Here is a 17351-nt window from a genome sequence, read left to right as displayed (position 1 = left end):
GAATAATGAGTGCATGTATGTCCCTTAAGGTCATTGTGTAATGTGATATTTTACCCCCTATCCCAATTGTCCATTGTATATTATTTATATATACTTGTGTTCCCACATGTACTTCCTGTATTGATTTGTTGTTAATAAAAAATAATAATAATAAAGTCCTAAATGGGCCCGCCTTTTACCGCGACACAACATACAGAAAATTGTGTACGGTGCAATAAATGATAGGACTACGCACACAATAAACAAAGTTTACCATTAAAAAACAACATAATGTCTTATAGAAATACTTTTCATTATTCTTTGTACGTTAACTATAATTTTGCAAAAGTTCAATAATTTTCGACCTAATTATTAATTTACTACGTATAGAGGACGCGACTGCTATTCTGCACGATTTCAACATCATTAAAAAAAAATTTAAAAAAAATTTAAAAAACGATTTCAACAGGTCCGTTACCCGGAAGTACTTAGTTATTTTCTTCCTATTCACAGCGGTAAAATGTATGCGCGACAGTTGGATTTAACAAACAAAACTGTTCATATACCTCACTGAACAAAATACTGTTTGCGTTTTCTATGGCGGTTGTAACGGTTCAATTTGCGTTGTCGACTTGAAACTGGTTAGGGAATTAAGAAAATGTCATGCATGGTACGTTATTCATAATGAAGAGAATGCTAGGGGGATTTCTGTTCGGCAATGCCAGTGTGTTCAGCTAACGAAGTTGAAGAACTTTCCAATCTTCTGATTGACGGTCAGTGGTACTAGCTAGCTTTCTCAGGTGGTTAACTCAACAACTGTTGTGGCAATGACTTCTAGAGGTAGAGGAACCCAAAAGTCAAATATAACTGGTGCAAAAATTACTTCACGCAATGTTATATCTTGTTATAAAGTCGGATACACCTGGAACCGAGGTGGAAGACTCAAGGAGTTGAGAATAAGGTGAGAAGTAGCCCCTCAAATAAACCAACTGTCCAGATGTAATTATTCAATCGACCACGACTAGAATTTGAAGGCTGTAACGTTAGTCTGTGTTGACTTTTGTTTAATCCCAGCACTAACACACCTGATTATACTATACTGAACAAAAATATAAACGCAAAATGTAAAGGGTTGGCCCCATGTTTCATGAGCTGAAATAAAAGTTTCCATACATTTTTCATACACACAAAAAGCTTATTTCTCAAATGTTGTGCACAAGTTTGTTTACATCCCTGTTAGTGAATATTTTTCCTTTGCCAAGATAATCCATCCATTTGACAGGAAGCTGTTAAAATGGCATGATCATTACACACCTTGTGTTGGAGACAAAACTAAAATGTGCAGTTTTGTTACACAACACAATGCCACAGATGTTTTGAGGGAGCGTGCAATTGGCATGTTGACTGCAGGAACAACCGGCCTCACAATCGCAGCCCATGTGTAACTACACCAGCTCAGGACCTCCATATCCGGTGTCTTCACCTGCAGGATTGTCTGAGACCTGGCAGCTGATAAAACTGAGGAGTATTTCTGTCTGACTGGGCCTGGCCTCCCAGTGGATGGGCCTGGCGCCCAAGTGGGTGGACCTATGCCCGCCCAGGCCCATCAATGGCTGCGCCCCTGCCCGTAAATGTGAAATCCATAAATTAAGGCCTAATGAATTAATTTAAAATTGACTGATTTTCTTAAATGAACTGTAACTCACTAAAATCGTTGACATTTTTGCACCGTAAGTTTATATTTTTGTAAAGTATATTTAAGGTATGTTTAGTGCCGGGCTGGAATAAAAGCTCTTCCATGACTCGAGTTGTCCATCCCTGAGATTAAACTCTGTCTTCTAGGCACCTTGCACGGAAGTTTCTCAAACTATGGATGCAGAAGACCTTTGGACGTGTTCATCCTTACAAAGCCAGGTGCACTTTCTCAGTCCTGTGGAGGAATAGCCAGATTACATCACTGCTTGAATTTAATGGATTACAATGTCAGATAGTGGGAAAATAACATTGGTAAAACTCTTGAGGCTATGCAGTACTTGACTTGGACTGAAATAGTTGTTGGTACTCATTTTGGGTGGATGTACTGTTTACAATTAGGTGCAGGAGCGCCAAAATACTTTTTAGCTAATATTCTATAAGAGGAAGAGGATCTTAAGCAGTAGAACATTTAAGGTGTTGGTACTCCGCTCTGGTGAGCTCCTGCCCAAGTCAAGCACTGATGCTGTGAATATATCCACTGTGTGTAGCCTGAGTTCTCTAACTGGAAGATTATTACCTTCTCCAATCTCTAGGTCTCACCATCGCAGAGTGGTGCTACAGCGGGCTCAGAGGGGCTGGAAGGATGAGTGGTGGACAGCCAGGAGGGAGTGGAGCCTCACAGTGAGGGCAGAGTGCCATTACAGGTCCGTGTCTGTCTCTAACCGCTGCTGCTCAGTTGTGGGGTGACGATACATGCCCATCAGTACTTACGGACCAAGTCTGTTGGTTGAAATGACGTTGTTACAACCTTAAAATTTGGTTGTAATGACGTCATTGCAAACAGCTTTGCCTGCTGGGATGTACCATGTGTTCCGAAAGTATTCATACCCCTTGAGTTATTCCACATTTTGTTGTGTTAGACAGAATTCAAAATGGATAAAAAAAATAAAAAAACAATTCTCACATCTACACACAATACCTCATAATGACAACCTTAAAAATGTTGTTTTAAAAAAAATTAAATACTGAACTCATTTACATAAATATTCACACCACGAGTCAATACTGTGTAGAAGCAGCTTTGGCAGTGATTACAGCTTTGAGTTGTCTTGGGTACGTGTCAGCTTTGCACATCTGGATTTGGGGATTTTATCCCAGTCTTCCTTGCAGATTCTCAAGTTCTGTTAAGGTAGATGGAGTGCGGTGGTGAACAGCAATCGTCATGTCTTTCCACAGATTTTCAATTCAATTCTGGGCCACTCAAGGACTTTAACATTCTGGTTGTGAAGCCATTCCAGCGTTGCTTTGGCTGCATGCTTGGGGTCATTGCCCTGTTGAAATGTACATCTTTACACCAGTCTAAGGTCATTTGTACTCTTCAGCAGTTTCTCATCAAGGATGTGCCTGTATTTGGAATTCATTGTTTCCTCTATCTTAAGTCTCACAGTCCCTGCCACTGAAAAGTATTCCTATAGAATGATGCTGCCACCACCATGCTTAACAGAAGGAATGATGTTAGACGGGTGATGGGCTCTGCCTGGTTTTCTCCAGACATAGCACTTTGCATTCAGGCCAAATAGTACATTTTTTGTCTCATCAGACCACAATATTTTGCCTTAGGATCTGAGTCTTTCACGTGCCTTTTTGCAAACTACAGGCGTGCAAGCCCTTCCCTTTTCCTCAGGAGTGGCTCCCGTCTGGCCACGCTCCCATAAAGCCCAGATTGGTGAAGTGCTGTAGAGGCTGTTGTCCTTCTAGCAGGTTCTCCCATCTCAGCCAAGGAACTCTGTAGTTATGTCATTGGGTTTTTAGTCACCTTCCTGTCCAAGGTCCTTCTTGCCCGGTTGCTCAGTTTGGTTTTACAGCCAGCTCTAGGCAGAGTCTAGGTAGTTCCATATTTTTTAAATTCCCTAACAATGGAAACCACTGTGCGATTGTAAACTTTCAACACTCAAAATGTTTTATACCCGTCACCAGATATGCCTCATCACAATTCTTTCTCGGAGATCTATGGACAGTTCCTTGGACTTCATGGTATCTGGTAGTTTCTGTTCTGACAACTGTGGTACCTTATATAGTACATGTGTGTTTCTTTCTAAATCATGTCCAAACAATTGAATTGGCCACAGGTTGACTCCTTCACCCGTATATCTCAAGGATGATCAAAGGAAATTGGATGCACTGAGCTCAATTTGGCATGTCATAGAAAAGGGGTGTGAATACTTATGTAAATGAGACATTTCTGTATTTAATTTTCAATAAATTAGCAAACATTTCTATAAACATGTTTTCACTTGGTCATTATGGGGAATTGTGTGTGTGTATGGGTGAGTTTTTTTTTATCCATTTGAATTCAGGCTGTAACACGACACAATGTGGAAAAGGGTAGGGCTGTGGCAATCATGAAATTTGTTCTGATTTAGAATGGGGCAGGGGAAAAAATACATATAATTTGAATGCACTCGAATAGCGAATGGAAGCTGCGCGCTTTCCCACCTGTCCGTTTTGTAGGCTACTTCGGTTTAATAGCGGGAGTATGTGCTTAATATGAGCAGCTGAGAAATATAAGAACACTTATTTCACTCCATGTATCAACCACTGTTTGAGGAGCATGCTCTCGCTGCCTGACAGGTGATACTCCACCCAAACTCTGTTTGCCATGGGCTCTTCAACCTTGTTCCTGCAGCTACTCAGTGCTTAATTTGGGAAACCAAGTGAAATCTGTTTGGGAACATCATTAGTAACATGTTTTTGCAACAAAACATATTACACTAAACTGTTGACATCCTGTCTGTACGCTCAAGAAAGGAATAAAGGAGAGAGGATTCTATATTCTGTATAGCTAAAGGTAATGTGTCACCCAATGAATTATGAAAATATAATAAAATCCCTATTACTAGGCTATTCAAAATACAAATTCACTAATTGTAGGCTAACTGTAAGTCAATGACCCAACAGCATCGCCTAGGGCTATACGTTCTCTCCCAGACTCATGGATAGAAATGTTGGAGCGTAGCATAAGGTAACCAGCCCATTCAGTATGCATTATAATATAGTCCACACTCAAAGGCTAGACCAATTATGTACCAAAGACATCTTAAATCAGTTGTGTTTTATGTTTTTCTGCCATGTGTAATATGTGGTAGGCTATGTATTGTATAATGGAACAATCATAATTTTTAGTCCGGTTTTTTTCGGGCACATAAGCCTATGCATATGCAAAAGCTCTGATATGCCTATGGGTGTTTTGAATTAATCATTACCTTAGAAAGCGCTGTCCATTTATTTTTGTTAGGCTTTGAAACAACATCCAAAACAACCATGTTTTACACTGTTTCAACCTGTTGTTGAATTTCTTTCTTCAAATTGATCATCATAGGTGAGTTTTAAAAGTATGATAGGTCTACTGTTTTGATGTGATTTTTGATTTAATTTGCATCAATGTTAGAGGGACAATAGAGCCCTGAGTACCAGGCCAATAGGACCTGATCGTTGTTAGCAAGTTGGGTAGTACCAAAGCAAGTCCAGAGTACATAAAAGTAGCTTACCTTGACTCAATAGTCACATGGAATTTTACTGAGGTCATGACTGCCTGTGTGGGACTGCAACCTCCCTAGTCAAGGGGTATGACTACTTTCCGAAGGCGCTGTATGGCAGCCAACAATAGTTTGGCCAATGTGGAAACTGATGAGGCTGTCTTTCCTGTGTTGTAGGTATTATCTGTATAACCAGGTGTTCCATGGCTGGCAGAGGTTTGTGTCTTTACAGAAGGAGGAGAGGAGGATATTCCAAAAAGCAACATGTTTTGGTATGGACTGGCTTGTGTGGTTTTGGTATTAATCTAGGTGAATGTCTCCCTCTGGAAAATGATGGACCCCAGCAGTAGTGGCTGGCAGGGCATGTTAGGAGTCACAGCAGTAATTAGAGTTTATCCTGTATGCCAGCTGAGAGGTGGTGTCAGCGTGTGGCCTGGGGCAGCTGGGAAGTGTACATCGAGATGAGGAGGATGAAACACAGGATGCAAGAATCTGCTCTTCAGTTCCGGAAACTCACAGCTCTACGGTGAGTTATTATGACTGATAAATGCTATTTTGTTTATTTATTTTGGATTACTTTGAATCAGGAACAATACACTGACTAAGTCACTCGGAGGTTAGTGAACTTCCGGCATACACAATCATTGCGTGACTGATTTATATATGATTGACCATTTGAATAAATGTAAGTGAAAGGGGAGGGGGCAACCTGTGTTAATGCTTATGTGTATTTCCCCCAATACAGTTGGATGTGGACTGTGTGGCAGACTGGGCTGCAGAGGAGATATGATGCCTGTGTTATGGAGAACCAAGCACTGCAGCACTGGGCTCTGACGCTACAGGGCAGAGTGAGTAGAGCACATCTTGTACATCCCACACATATCCGTACCATTCCCTAGGTGTTGGTGAATTAAAATGTTACATTTTATTGGACTAACATCTAAGCCGGGGGTGGGGGGGAATTGTTTTAAGATGGTCATACCATAGATCATTTAGCTATTTCATTTGGAATTTTAGGACCCCTTTAGGTATCAAAAGAATATGTTAAATGATTTGATAAAATATCAAATTTGGCCTTTATAACTATAGCCCATAGAAACGCATTGAATAACACATTCATAAATGGCAAAGACAGTCAAAAATTCAATAATAAGAAACAAGGTTTTGAAGTGTCCATCCTATATCTAGACGATATAAGAAAGCTAAGGCAATATTTGTTTTTTTGACACATATTTAACCCTTTATTTTTGTTGGCACAAAACTCAAATCTCCATACTTCCATTCATTTGTATGGGTTACCTTCAGACAAGTCACGTGGAGGTCGTAGAGCAAAATGGAGAACGCCATCGTTAGAGTCTCTGCTTTCCATAGAGTGGTCCAATTAGTTTCTTGGCCAAACTATTTTCGTGAGAAGACCGATTTTCAGGATGTCTCATGGTCTGACAAACACCGCTGTAGCTCGGCCACCTTCCAACACAGATGCGGAAGGCCGACAGAGGCCTTGAGGATTGAGATGCAGCCCATGCAAAAACAGTTTGCAGTTTAAACTGACGGATTTTGATGGTGATTTTTTCAATTAAATTACTTAGATTGACGCATGGGTGCGTCAACAGACTTAAGGATTTGAACATGTATGTTTGTTGTGTCTTAGGCATGGCTTCAGTGGAGAGAAGTGTACATGCTCGCCTGTAGTTGGAGAGAGAGGGAGTCCAAGGCTTCACTGCACTACATACATGGGATGCAAAGAAAGGTGCTCTGTGGCTGGATCAGCTATGTTCACCTCCGCCAAACTAAGAGGAAACCACAAGGTCCCATCTTCTGTTAATCTGTTTATCATATGTACTGTTGGTCTTCTGTCACAATCATTGGACATTTTGGTCTAGGATTAAACTCAATTTTTTTCAGAAACATACTGTATATTGACAAATTTTGATCATTTTAGATGGTCTCAAAAACAAACACCAAACTCTCAAATCCTCTAGAACTTCCAGTGAAAAACACTGCTTCTGTTGTCATTATCCTTCTTATATAATTGTTTACCTCCTGTGTTTCAGATGTTGCGGTGCGAGCCTGGCAACTCCAGTTGGTCAGGAGGTATTGGTTTGTGTGGAAAAGTGGACTACAGAGCAGACAGAGAGAGGTGGCCAGAGGGCAGGCTTCTTATAGACTGGCACAACGCAGCACACAGCGCAGGGCACTGGAGCACTGGAGACACTGTATCCTACTACACACACACTCATTGTAAAACACCAGGGCCTGGTGTGGAGTCACACACTACGACTTTTCTCATCTACTGCAACATCATACTTTTCTGAATTTATTTGAACATTTCCTGAGCTCCTGTGCAGACAGGAGGATGTGCATGCAGGAGTCTGAAAGAGACCAGGCTGCAAGTCAACACCAACACCGCCATCTACTGGTAGATGGAGGAGCACTGATCTGATGAATGTTTATGGACATCCATAGAGACTGGTTACAGTACCATAAAGCAGTGTTTCCCAACCCTGGTCCTCCAGTACTCCCAACAGTGCACAGTTTCATTGAAGCCCTGAACAAACACACCTCATTCAACTCATTGAGGGCTTGATGATTAGTTGACAAGTTGAATCAGATGTGCATGTCCAGGGCTACAATAAAAATATGTACTGTTGGGGGTACTTGAGAACTGGAGTTGGGAACCACTGCCATAGAGTATTCCTTAATTATCTCACTCCAACTTGTTCTGTCTACTACAGGACACTGGATTGAGAAGTCTGACCCTCAATGTCACTCGGAGCAAAACTTATCGTCTCAACAAGAACATCGCTGTCCAGCATCATCATCACACTGTAACTGTTATTATACTGTAGCTAATATCCATGAAGCCACCCAGCATTAGTATCATTACAATTGTTCTAACAGTACAGAGTAAGTATGACACCCAATTCATGTTTTTCAAACAACATTTCTGCGTGTGTTTTCTGTAGGTAACATGCAGATATTGGAGACTCTGGCAGCAACGTCTTGAGGAAGCTGAAGATCAGGGACTTCAGATGCAGATGCAGATGGCACTGACCCACCACAGGTACACATACACAGACACACACATACACACACATTCACACAGACATACATACACACACACATACACACATTTATGAATTGATGATACACTTTCTCATATTAGTAATGCTATTTCTATGATACATGTTTTTCTGATCTCATTAATGCCATCTTTTGACAGCACTTCACTGCAGAGCAATTGCTTGTGCCACTGGAGAGAGCAGCTTGTTGAACACAGACACATGCAGGTACACCCACCCGTACACATGTGCACACACACACACACACTCTTACATTCCACTCATTGGCATTGTGTGGACTGTGTGTGATTTTAGGGGCTGGAGCGTCGTGCTGAGGCCTGGTTTGCTGACCACATCTTTCCACAGTGTCTTGACTCATGGGTTGAGTTTACCTGCCAGAGGAGACAGCATAGGGAGAGGACAGAGATTGCACAACTCCATAATAAGTGAGTTCCATCCTGTTTCTGACCTAGTGGTGATCTAGGATAAGGTGTCACTTGTCTGATCCTAGATCAGCACTACTACTATAAGATGCTTTGTGGACGATTTAGACTTAGGAAATGTATGCCTTTTTACGCATTTTGGTATTCATACTTATGCACATGTGTAACACGGTTTGTGGGTGTTGCTCTCTTGCACGTATTGAATACATTTAAATCAACCCTAGAAAAAATTTGATTAGGGAGTGTTTCTTCAATTGTTTTTTCTGTTCATTTCTCTAAAGCAATCCCTTTTTATACTGGTACCTTTCATTTGAATTTGATTGGCACAACATTAGGATGCGTTCAGAATGGAGATCAATGAAAGATAGTTATAAGAACATGTGCATATTTATCTCAGTTTTAGAACACAATATGTATGATTAAGGAGGTTTTTATGGACCCTAGGCTACTTAATGGAAGAATAGGGTTTGGAGAGCCTTCAGGCACGAAAGAAAAAAATGCCACATTCAGTTCTTCAACCCATGGTAATGTTGGAAGATGAATGTACATAGAATTATAATAGGGAGAACAGTGTACAGTAGTAGTATACCCTGGCCTGTTGCCCGCGCTGACCATGGAACTGTGTGATGACACGGCCATGCGTCAGGTTCAAACTATTATGGCTTGGTCTGTGCTCCATAATGATTTAATTAGCCAACATTTTTTTTACTTTAAATATGATCAACTATTATTAGTGTTCGTCAGCAACAATCACACGGGCGTGGCAGTGTTTACAGAGGAAGCAAATAAGGTAAATGAAACAATGTAATGAAATGTAATGATACCAACTGTACCAACTGAAGGGAACTAACAGTAAATCGGCAGTTGAATATGTGTAGCCAACTGACGGTCGATACTGATAGTGGCTAATATTTAACATGATGGAACAGTAGGAAATAGAAAGTTGGGGCATATAATTAAAACATTAGAGAGTGCGACTGTCATTGTGCAATGCTTAGGCCATACCATTGAAATTGTGCATAAAGTCACAGCATTTTATACTTCACTGTTGGAAAGGGGTGGAAATACCTGTCATGTTATTATACTTTTCAGTTTTCTTCCATGACTGGTTTCACATTAGTCTCCTGCTATCAGAAGGAAAAATCCTCAAACAATTGCTATTTGTATGTACAATCCCCTTCCCAAACATATTACTCATTTACCTAGCTTTTATCAATAGTGATGGGGGCAAACATTTAAACAGTTCTATATCTTGATATATATTCATTTTGTTGGTGGTTGCTGTAGCTAGCGCTAATCAGCTGTACCAGCTCTAAAACTCTGGTATTTTCCATCCTATAGCTTGTTCTCCATCTTCTTTTTAAATATTGAGCCAACATGTTTTCAGAACCTTTATTCCCATGACTGATGATATCTCATTTTTTTATGCTCTCTCTTGTGCCTCTGCAGAAACATACAGAGCAATATGTTTGGAGCATCAACTCGCAATAAAATCGCAGTATCAAATCACAATACATATAGAATTGTGAAAATAGGCATACATATTCTATGGGCACCTACGTATCAATAGCTCTTATTAATTCATAAATTACAGTGCATGGAGAATTCTGTTATTTCTATCTGACAAAGGAATGTAGGCCTAGATGTTTTTCCACTTGGAACAGACAGGTTCGCTCGACCTAGGGCTGTTGCGGTGACCATATTACCACCACACAGGCAGTCATGAGTCATGGCCGCAGTAAAATTCCATGTGACCACTGTGTCACGGTAATCTCCTTTAATGCGCTCTGGACATGCTTTGGTAGTACCCAACTTGCTAACTACCACGAGGTCCTAATGGCCTGGTACTCAGGGCTCTATTGTCCCTCCATCAGGTCCTAATGGACTGGTACTCAGGGCTCTATAGTCCCTCCATCAGGTCCTAATGGACTGGTACTCATGGCTCTATTGTCCCTCTAACCACTCTGACATCAATGCCTTTGGAAATCACATCAAACACATCAGAACAGTAGGCCTATAGTACTTTTAAAACTCACCTCACTGTGATGATCAAATTGAAGAAAGAAGTTCAACAGCAGGTTGAAACAGTGTAAAACATGGTTGTGGGGATGTTGTTTCAAAGCCTAACAAAAAGAAATGGACAGTGCTTTCTAAGGTCAGAATACTTGTAGAGAGAATTAAGTGTAACTCAGGTCTGAATTCCCCCAATGTGACTAAGGTCCCTGGGCTACATTTAAGCAATAAGGCCCGAGGGGGTGTGGTATATGGCCAATATACCACGGGTAAGGGCTGTCCTAATGCACGATGCAAAGCGGAGTGCCTGGAGTACCACACCCCCAAGGTGCCTTATTGCTATTATAAACTGGTTACCAATGTAATTAGAGCAGTAAAAATAAATGTATTGTCATACCCATGGTATACGGTCTGTCAGCCAATCAGCGTTCAGGGCTCGAACCACCCAGTTTATAATTATGAACAACATACAGTTAGCCTTGTGAGGATGATGTTTGTGTTAGTGTGTGACCCACTCTAACCCTCTGTAGGCAGCATCAGTACACTTGGGCCTTCTATACCTGGTGGGGACGTTCAGAGGAGAGGAAGGAGCAGAGACTGGCTGAGAGGATGGTAAAATACACAGTCACAATACACGTGCACAAAAATAACACTCAAAGATATACATACAACACACCGTCATGGTACAGACAAATAACCGAAGAGGGCCCACCTGTCTTGCCCTTTAGGCCTTGCTGCATGAGGAGAGGTCGTGTTTGATGAGAGCCTGGGACCACTGGCAGCGGAGGGCGAGGCAACAACAGGAGGAGAGGGAGAAGCAGAGAGCTTCTGACACACTGTACCGCCGTACTCTAGTCCACAACACACTCAGCCAGTGGAAGGACAATGTCACTGTGATCCGGGACAGGTACTATACCACTGGCAGTTCACTGAAATATCAGTGAGGATCACGTTGATATCTTACAACTTTTATTGTATTTGACTTTAATGACCTGATGCTGACTGTTTGGGACCAACCTGTTCAGAAAGAAGTAGACAAGTGTGAGGTTATTCTTCTTTTTTCTTTTTTTTGTGGGCCCATCCCCCACCCCGCTCTCCGGAGGACAAAGGTCTTCTTTTTTTTTTACAGCTATTTTTTTTTTTTTTACATATACATTATTCATTAATTTTACATGCATGGTACTTTTATACACAGAATTACATGACAGAAATATTGTTTGATATACACAATTAAAGGTACTCCGACATATACGGTATACATGATATAGGATGTTTTCAGTCCTAACTATTACAGATTCTTAACAGGAGATTATTCTTAACTGGATTTGATTGACAAATGGATACCCTTTGAGATTTTGCCTTAATCCTTCATGTATATGTGTGTTTGGTTTGTATATTTGTGTTTTTTCGTATGCATCTCATAAGGCGAAAACGAGAGGAGCAGGCAGGTCGACATGGTGATGTGCGTTGTGTGAGACGCGCCCTGAGTGGCTGGAGTGAGGTACAGTATTTTGCCATACATAATCTACCATTAGCCATGCTGTAATGTTAGGTTTGTCCAGAGTAATTATCCCACATTGTGTCTGTCTGTCTCTGTCTGTCTGATGTGTCAGTATGTCCAGCACAGAACAGAGAAGAACAGCAGGCTGGATCAGATGGACAGTTACTATGAACACAGACTTCTCAAACACACTTTACAGACCTGGAAGGTACAACAGACCTCACATTAACTGTAATAAATGACACAAGTCTACACTTATATTGGTGTGCTTTGTAAACTGGCACAGCAACATTTAATTTGGTCATCATGCATCTTCTGACCTGCTTGGTGCACACGGAATGGGCTCCGCTTTGTTGGTTTGTGTGTGTCCTGTGGTACGTGCTGTAATCTCTTTGCCTATCACCCGTAGGAGCATCACCTCCGAAGACAGCAGGTCTATGAGCATGTAGAGGAGCTCTACAGTCAACATCAGAAACACTTCCTCAGGTATCAACCTAAATAGAGTCACAGTCTATCTATACCTCTTTATCCACGATCTCTTACTTGTAATTTTGATTTTGCAATATTTCTAACTGACATTTGTATTATGTGTTCCCAGGAGGATTCTGCGTGTGTGGAAGGAGAATGTAGCCCTGTTGGCAGCAGCCAGCAGCAGAGAGAAGAGAGCAGAGAACCACTACCAGCACTGCGTTCAGGTTAAGGTATTGGAGCTGCTGTAAGACCTATCTACTGCTTCATATGTTACCAAGACTGATTCCGTGGCTATAACTACTGCTCACCCACAAATGTGCCTCATTTATTTTCCTACAGATGCTGTTGGGATGGAGGAAAGCCACATCTTGTGCAGTGTCAAACCGTCACCAGCAGAGAGAGGCAGTGAGCAAGGCTCAGACTCACATGGATAAAGGTAGAGAAATACTTTACTATGGCTCCAATTCTTAGTGAAGCAGATGGAATCAAATTGCTCCTTATTTAATGCTATTTTCTGTTAGATCACTCTCCCGGCACATTGAATAAAGCCTCCGTTGACATGTGAAGTCTATTGCCATCATTTTTTGTGTCTCAGTGCGGCAGGAGGCGACTTTCAGGAGATGGAGGGAGCGAAGCAGAGAGGTTGTGGAGGACAGTATAGGCATGGAGAAAGCCATAAGGCTCCACCACCACTTTCTTCTCTGCAGAACATTCAGATCATGGACTATGTACCAGCAGCATCAGCAGAGCTACAAGGTAGATGGATACTGCATTTGGGCCTGTGTTTGAGTCTGCGGTGTTCTATTTGATACATTTTGATCCTAGGTAGGTTTGTGTTAGTATTGTGTTGTTTATGTGGTCCCTCTCTAGGTGATGAAAGGGAGAGGCCACTTGCTGCTGAGACAGAAGACATGCCAGCTCTTCTTTGCACACTGGAAAATTGTGGTGAACTTATTGCTGTTTTAACATGAATTCCTGTTTTAACATGCTTATTTCAAATATTAAAGGCCTCATTGACAAGATTTGCATGAACTTTTGTTCAAATCACTTTTAAATACATTGATGGAATTGAAAAAAAATATTTTCTGATGTTTACGGTCTTAAAGAAAGGCCAGATTATTATATTATATAAACATTCAATGGTAGGTCTGTAAGCCTCTGTCTTGGTGAACTCCTGGCTGTTATCTAAGTGTGCTGTTCTCCTCTGGTCCTGGCCTGCACAGCTGCAGCACAGAAGGACAGAGGCTGAGCAGACAGAACTGGCCCTCTGGCATTGGTCCCTCAGTCTGCAGGCCAAGGTAATACCTGGACACACATACTTCACTGGCAGCTGGCCTTCAGCCCAACTTAAAACACAGGAGATATTATCCCTCTCTCTCTCTCTCTGTTTGTCTGTAGTGGAGGAATTCTGTCTCCTGCATGACTACTGTTGACCCTGTGGATGTATAGCCTGGGTCCCGATCTTTTTGTGCTGTCTTGCCAATGACCATTGGAGTTAGCAAGACCGCACAATCAGATCTGTGACCAGGCTGGCGCGTGTAAAGTCCTCATTGATGATATCCAGGCCACAGCTAGAATAAAGGAAATTGAAGTGAAAACATACAGTAGACTCTATAGACATAATGAATGAGTGGGGGTGAATAGTGGAAACATATAGAAGAGTGAACTCATCAGACATACTGAATAAGATGTCTGATCCCTTGGTGTGTTCTGATCTAGGTGCTGGAGGCCTGGAGGCTGTGGGTCACAGAGCAGGACAGAAAGCAGGAAAGGCTGGCCCAGGCTGCCCAGTTCTATAGAGATCAGCTGCTGAGGGAAGGAGTGGCCCACGTCCTCACACACGCCGCTCACATGGGCAGCTTCAGCACCAACATAGCACTGCACAGCCAGGAGCAGGTGTGTGTGTGTGAGCACTTGCTGTGTTTGATTATCTGATAGTATGTCTGCCTGCCTGTCTGTGTGTCTCTGTGTGGCACTGGATCAAGCCTGTCTTGTCTGTGATCTACAGAGCTTGCGGCGTCTCCAGAGGGTGGTGCTGCGTTGTGCCATGCAGTGGAAACAGCGGGCCCTGAGTGGACCACACAGGGCGAGACCGCCTAGAGCGATAGCAGTGCCCCCCAAGAGTGTGACCTTCTGTTTACCCAGCCCTGACCCAGAGTGCCGCACCCACAGCCGTACACAGACCCAGAGTGGCATAGTGGAGCAGAGAGCAGGAGACGGCATCCTCAACCACCTGTAAGTGGGCACAGTTACTATGCAAACATCAGGCCCTAAACATTATGGGAGGGTTTTCCAGATACCAATTAAGAGTTCTGGACTAAAAATAATGCTCAATGGAGAATCCCCATACGAATCACTTTTTTTTGTCCAGAACAAGGCTTAATGTGTGGCTGGGAAACTATGTCTCTAATTCTTATGCTCAGTCTTACAGCAGCTCTATAACTGTGTGCAGGGTGGCGGTGCGTGCTTCTAGACTGCAGCCACGGCGGCCTAGAGATCTGCTTGACTCCCCGGTCAAAGAGCTGCTCCCACCTACAGCTCCTCTACATAAAAAACCCAGTCCTCTTCCACATCAAACCAAGGTCCCAGTGACAGCGAACCTTTACCCTATTACAGCCTCCCTCCCCATCTCTCCCATACGCGCACACCCAGCTCCCCATCTCAGTTTCCCAATGGCCTCACATCATGGATCACTAGGCCAGGACTTACTCCTGCCCCCTTCCTCATTCATGGCCACCCACACTCAAACTAAGGTAAGTTACTGTATTCCAAAAACACATGTAAAGTCATTTTACTGTGTGTTTTCAATGAGATTTCTTTATAGAATATCTGATTTTTAGGTGAGGCAGCCTAGTGGCTCATGGGAAAGTGACTCCTCACTACTGCCCCCCAATGAGTTCTCCACCCTCCATCAACAGCCAGAGTCTGATGGAGAAGATGTGTTAACTGAGGAGGAGAATGTGGATCCCACTTTAGCCTGGACCAGAGAGCTTCTCAACATCCGTCTGGACATGCAGCGCTTCCAACAGGACCGCAAGCTACTTCAGTAAGGACTCACAGCTCTGTGATTAACATTTCTGATAGATCTAATTTATACATTCTGATGGATTTATGTGTGTGTGTATGTGTAGGGCGTGGCGAAAACTTGAAGAAGTGTTGAGAAGCTGGCTGCAGACGAGTGGAAGTGAGGGAGAAACTGAGGAGAGTAACACTATCCGCAAAGAGTTGGAGCAGGTAAGATTTGAAGGGAAAACGCTGCGGTCATTGGTACAGTATATGCAAGGGCCACAAGGTTTCCACTAGTTGCCACAGCCACAATGTCAAAATTGGCTATATTGTAAAAATTCATTTTTAAAAATTAGCTTTTTGGTCTTAAGTTAAGGTTAGTCATATGGTTAGCAGTGGTATTAAGGTTAGGTTTAAAATCACATTTTAAGAAGATACATTTTAGAAATAGGCTGGGTTCATTACTTTGTGGCTGTGGTAACTAGTGACGACCAGGCCACAATGGCAGAGCAAATAAGGATTTATAAACAAAAATAATTGTCGTTTTACCGGCTGTTCACCAGTTCTTGAAGAAAACAAGAAGCAATATTTTATTAACATGTTTTCTATCCACTTTTTGATGAATAACTAAATGGATGGCTTTGATTTAGCACGCATTCCTCTCATTTCATTTGAGCCATAAATCTTCAGCTATGAAAACAAGAACATTCAAAAGTTACAACAGGTCAAGCACAATAACCATGCCATATCATGCAACAATTGTTCCTGTTATTTTGTAGTCATTCCAGATTAATTTCATGCTCTTTGTGTTGTCATTTACAGCTGGAGGAGCGTATTGGCAGACTGTCAGCTGAGCTGGCAGAGCAGAAGCCTGTGATGATCCTCCACGCTGCCAGGATCCACAGGATAGAGAGTGTTCTCCTCCAAAGCAGCACGGCCACAGGACAGGGTCTGGAACAGGCCATTCTCAGTAGGCCTCCAGAGCTACTGCTCATCACTCCACACTAGGTGACAGGACCAGGGCCGTCCCAGTGCCATGGGTCAGGAGGAGGAGAACCATAGACCTATATAAAGGAGCACAAGGACTTCTGATGAGACTATACCTGTCCATATTTTTGACATGTCATTCTCTACTGGTTGTTTTTATAGTATAAAACCATAAGAACAGAATTATTCTAAATAGATTTAAGATTTATGGAAATTCTTCAATTGTAGCTTTTGAATTTATTATCCTAATCTTGGTGAAAATCGGTTTGACTAAAACAGAAAGAATGGCATGGCAAGACAGCTGTGTAAGATTTATGTTTGACTTGACTATGTTGTAATGGCCTTTATTTTACTGTATACTGTAAATTACATTATATGTTAGTGTTTTTACATTATTTAATAAAATACTGCCTTCAGAAAGTATTCACACCCCTTGACTTTTTCCACATTTTGTTGCGTTACAAAGTGGGATTTTTGCAGCGATTACAGCTGTGAGTCTTTCTGGGTATGTCTCTAAGAGCTTTCCACACCTGGATTGGGCAACATCTTCCCATGATTTTTAACATTTTCTTTCACCTTTATTTAACCAGGTAAGCTAGTTGAGAACAAGTTCTCATTTACAACTGCGACCTGGCCAAGATAAAGCAAAGCAGTGCAA

General features: G+C 42.0%; 1 protein-coding gene across 2 annotated transcripts; it reads left to right on the top strand.

Annotated features, from left to right (window-relative positions):
* The first annotated feature begins 465 nt into the window (after positions 1–465).
* On the top strand, positions 466–17116 carry sfi1 (SFI1 centrin binding protein). 2 transcript variants are annotated; one of them, XM_021610281.2, is made up of 29 exons: positions 466–940; positions 1822–1893; positions 2268–2378; positions 5388–5482; positions 5619–5736; positions 5956–6058; positions 6862–7018; positions 7265–7426; positions 7559–7629; positions 7946–8038; positions 8177–8274; positions 8434–8500; positions 8588–8718; positions 11259–11340; positions 11457–11635; positions 12154–12229; positions 12342–12437; positions 12639–12715; positions 12828–12930; positions 13040–13136; positions 13296–13456; positions 13571–13645; positions 13924–13998; positions 14420–14596; positions 14709–14935; positions 15153–15453; positions 15619–15746; positions 15832–15934; positions 16529–17116. In XM_021610281.2, exons 1-29 carry the CDS (start codon positions 807–809, stop codon positions 16712–16714), a joined length of 3555 nt encoding a protein of 1184 aa, XP_021465956.2. In that variant the 5' UTR covers positions 466–806; the 3' UTR covers positions 16715–17116. The 2 variants fall into 2 exon arrangements, with proteins under 2 accessions (XP_021465956.2, XP_021465955.2); XM_021610280.2 differs by having other exon boundaries at positions 15541–15746.
* Positions 17117–17351: the final 235 nt, after the last annotated feature.

The sequence above is a fragment of the Oncorhynchus mykiss genome, chromosome 7 (genome assembly GCF_013265735.2).
Source record: "Oncorhynchus mykiss isolate Arlee chromosome 7, USDA_OmykA_1.1, whole genome shotgun sequence".
Classification (NCBI taxonomy): Eukaryota; Metazoa; Chordata; class Actinopteri; order Salmoniformes; family Salmonidae; genus Oncorhynchus; species Oncorhynchus mykiss.
This window is presented reverse-complemented; position numbering and strand designations above follow the sequence as displayed.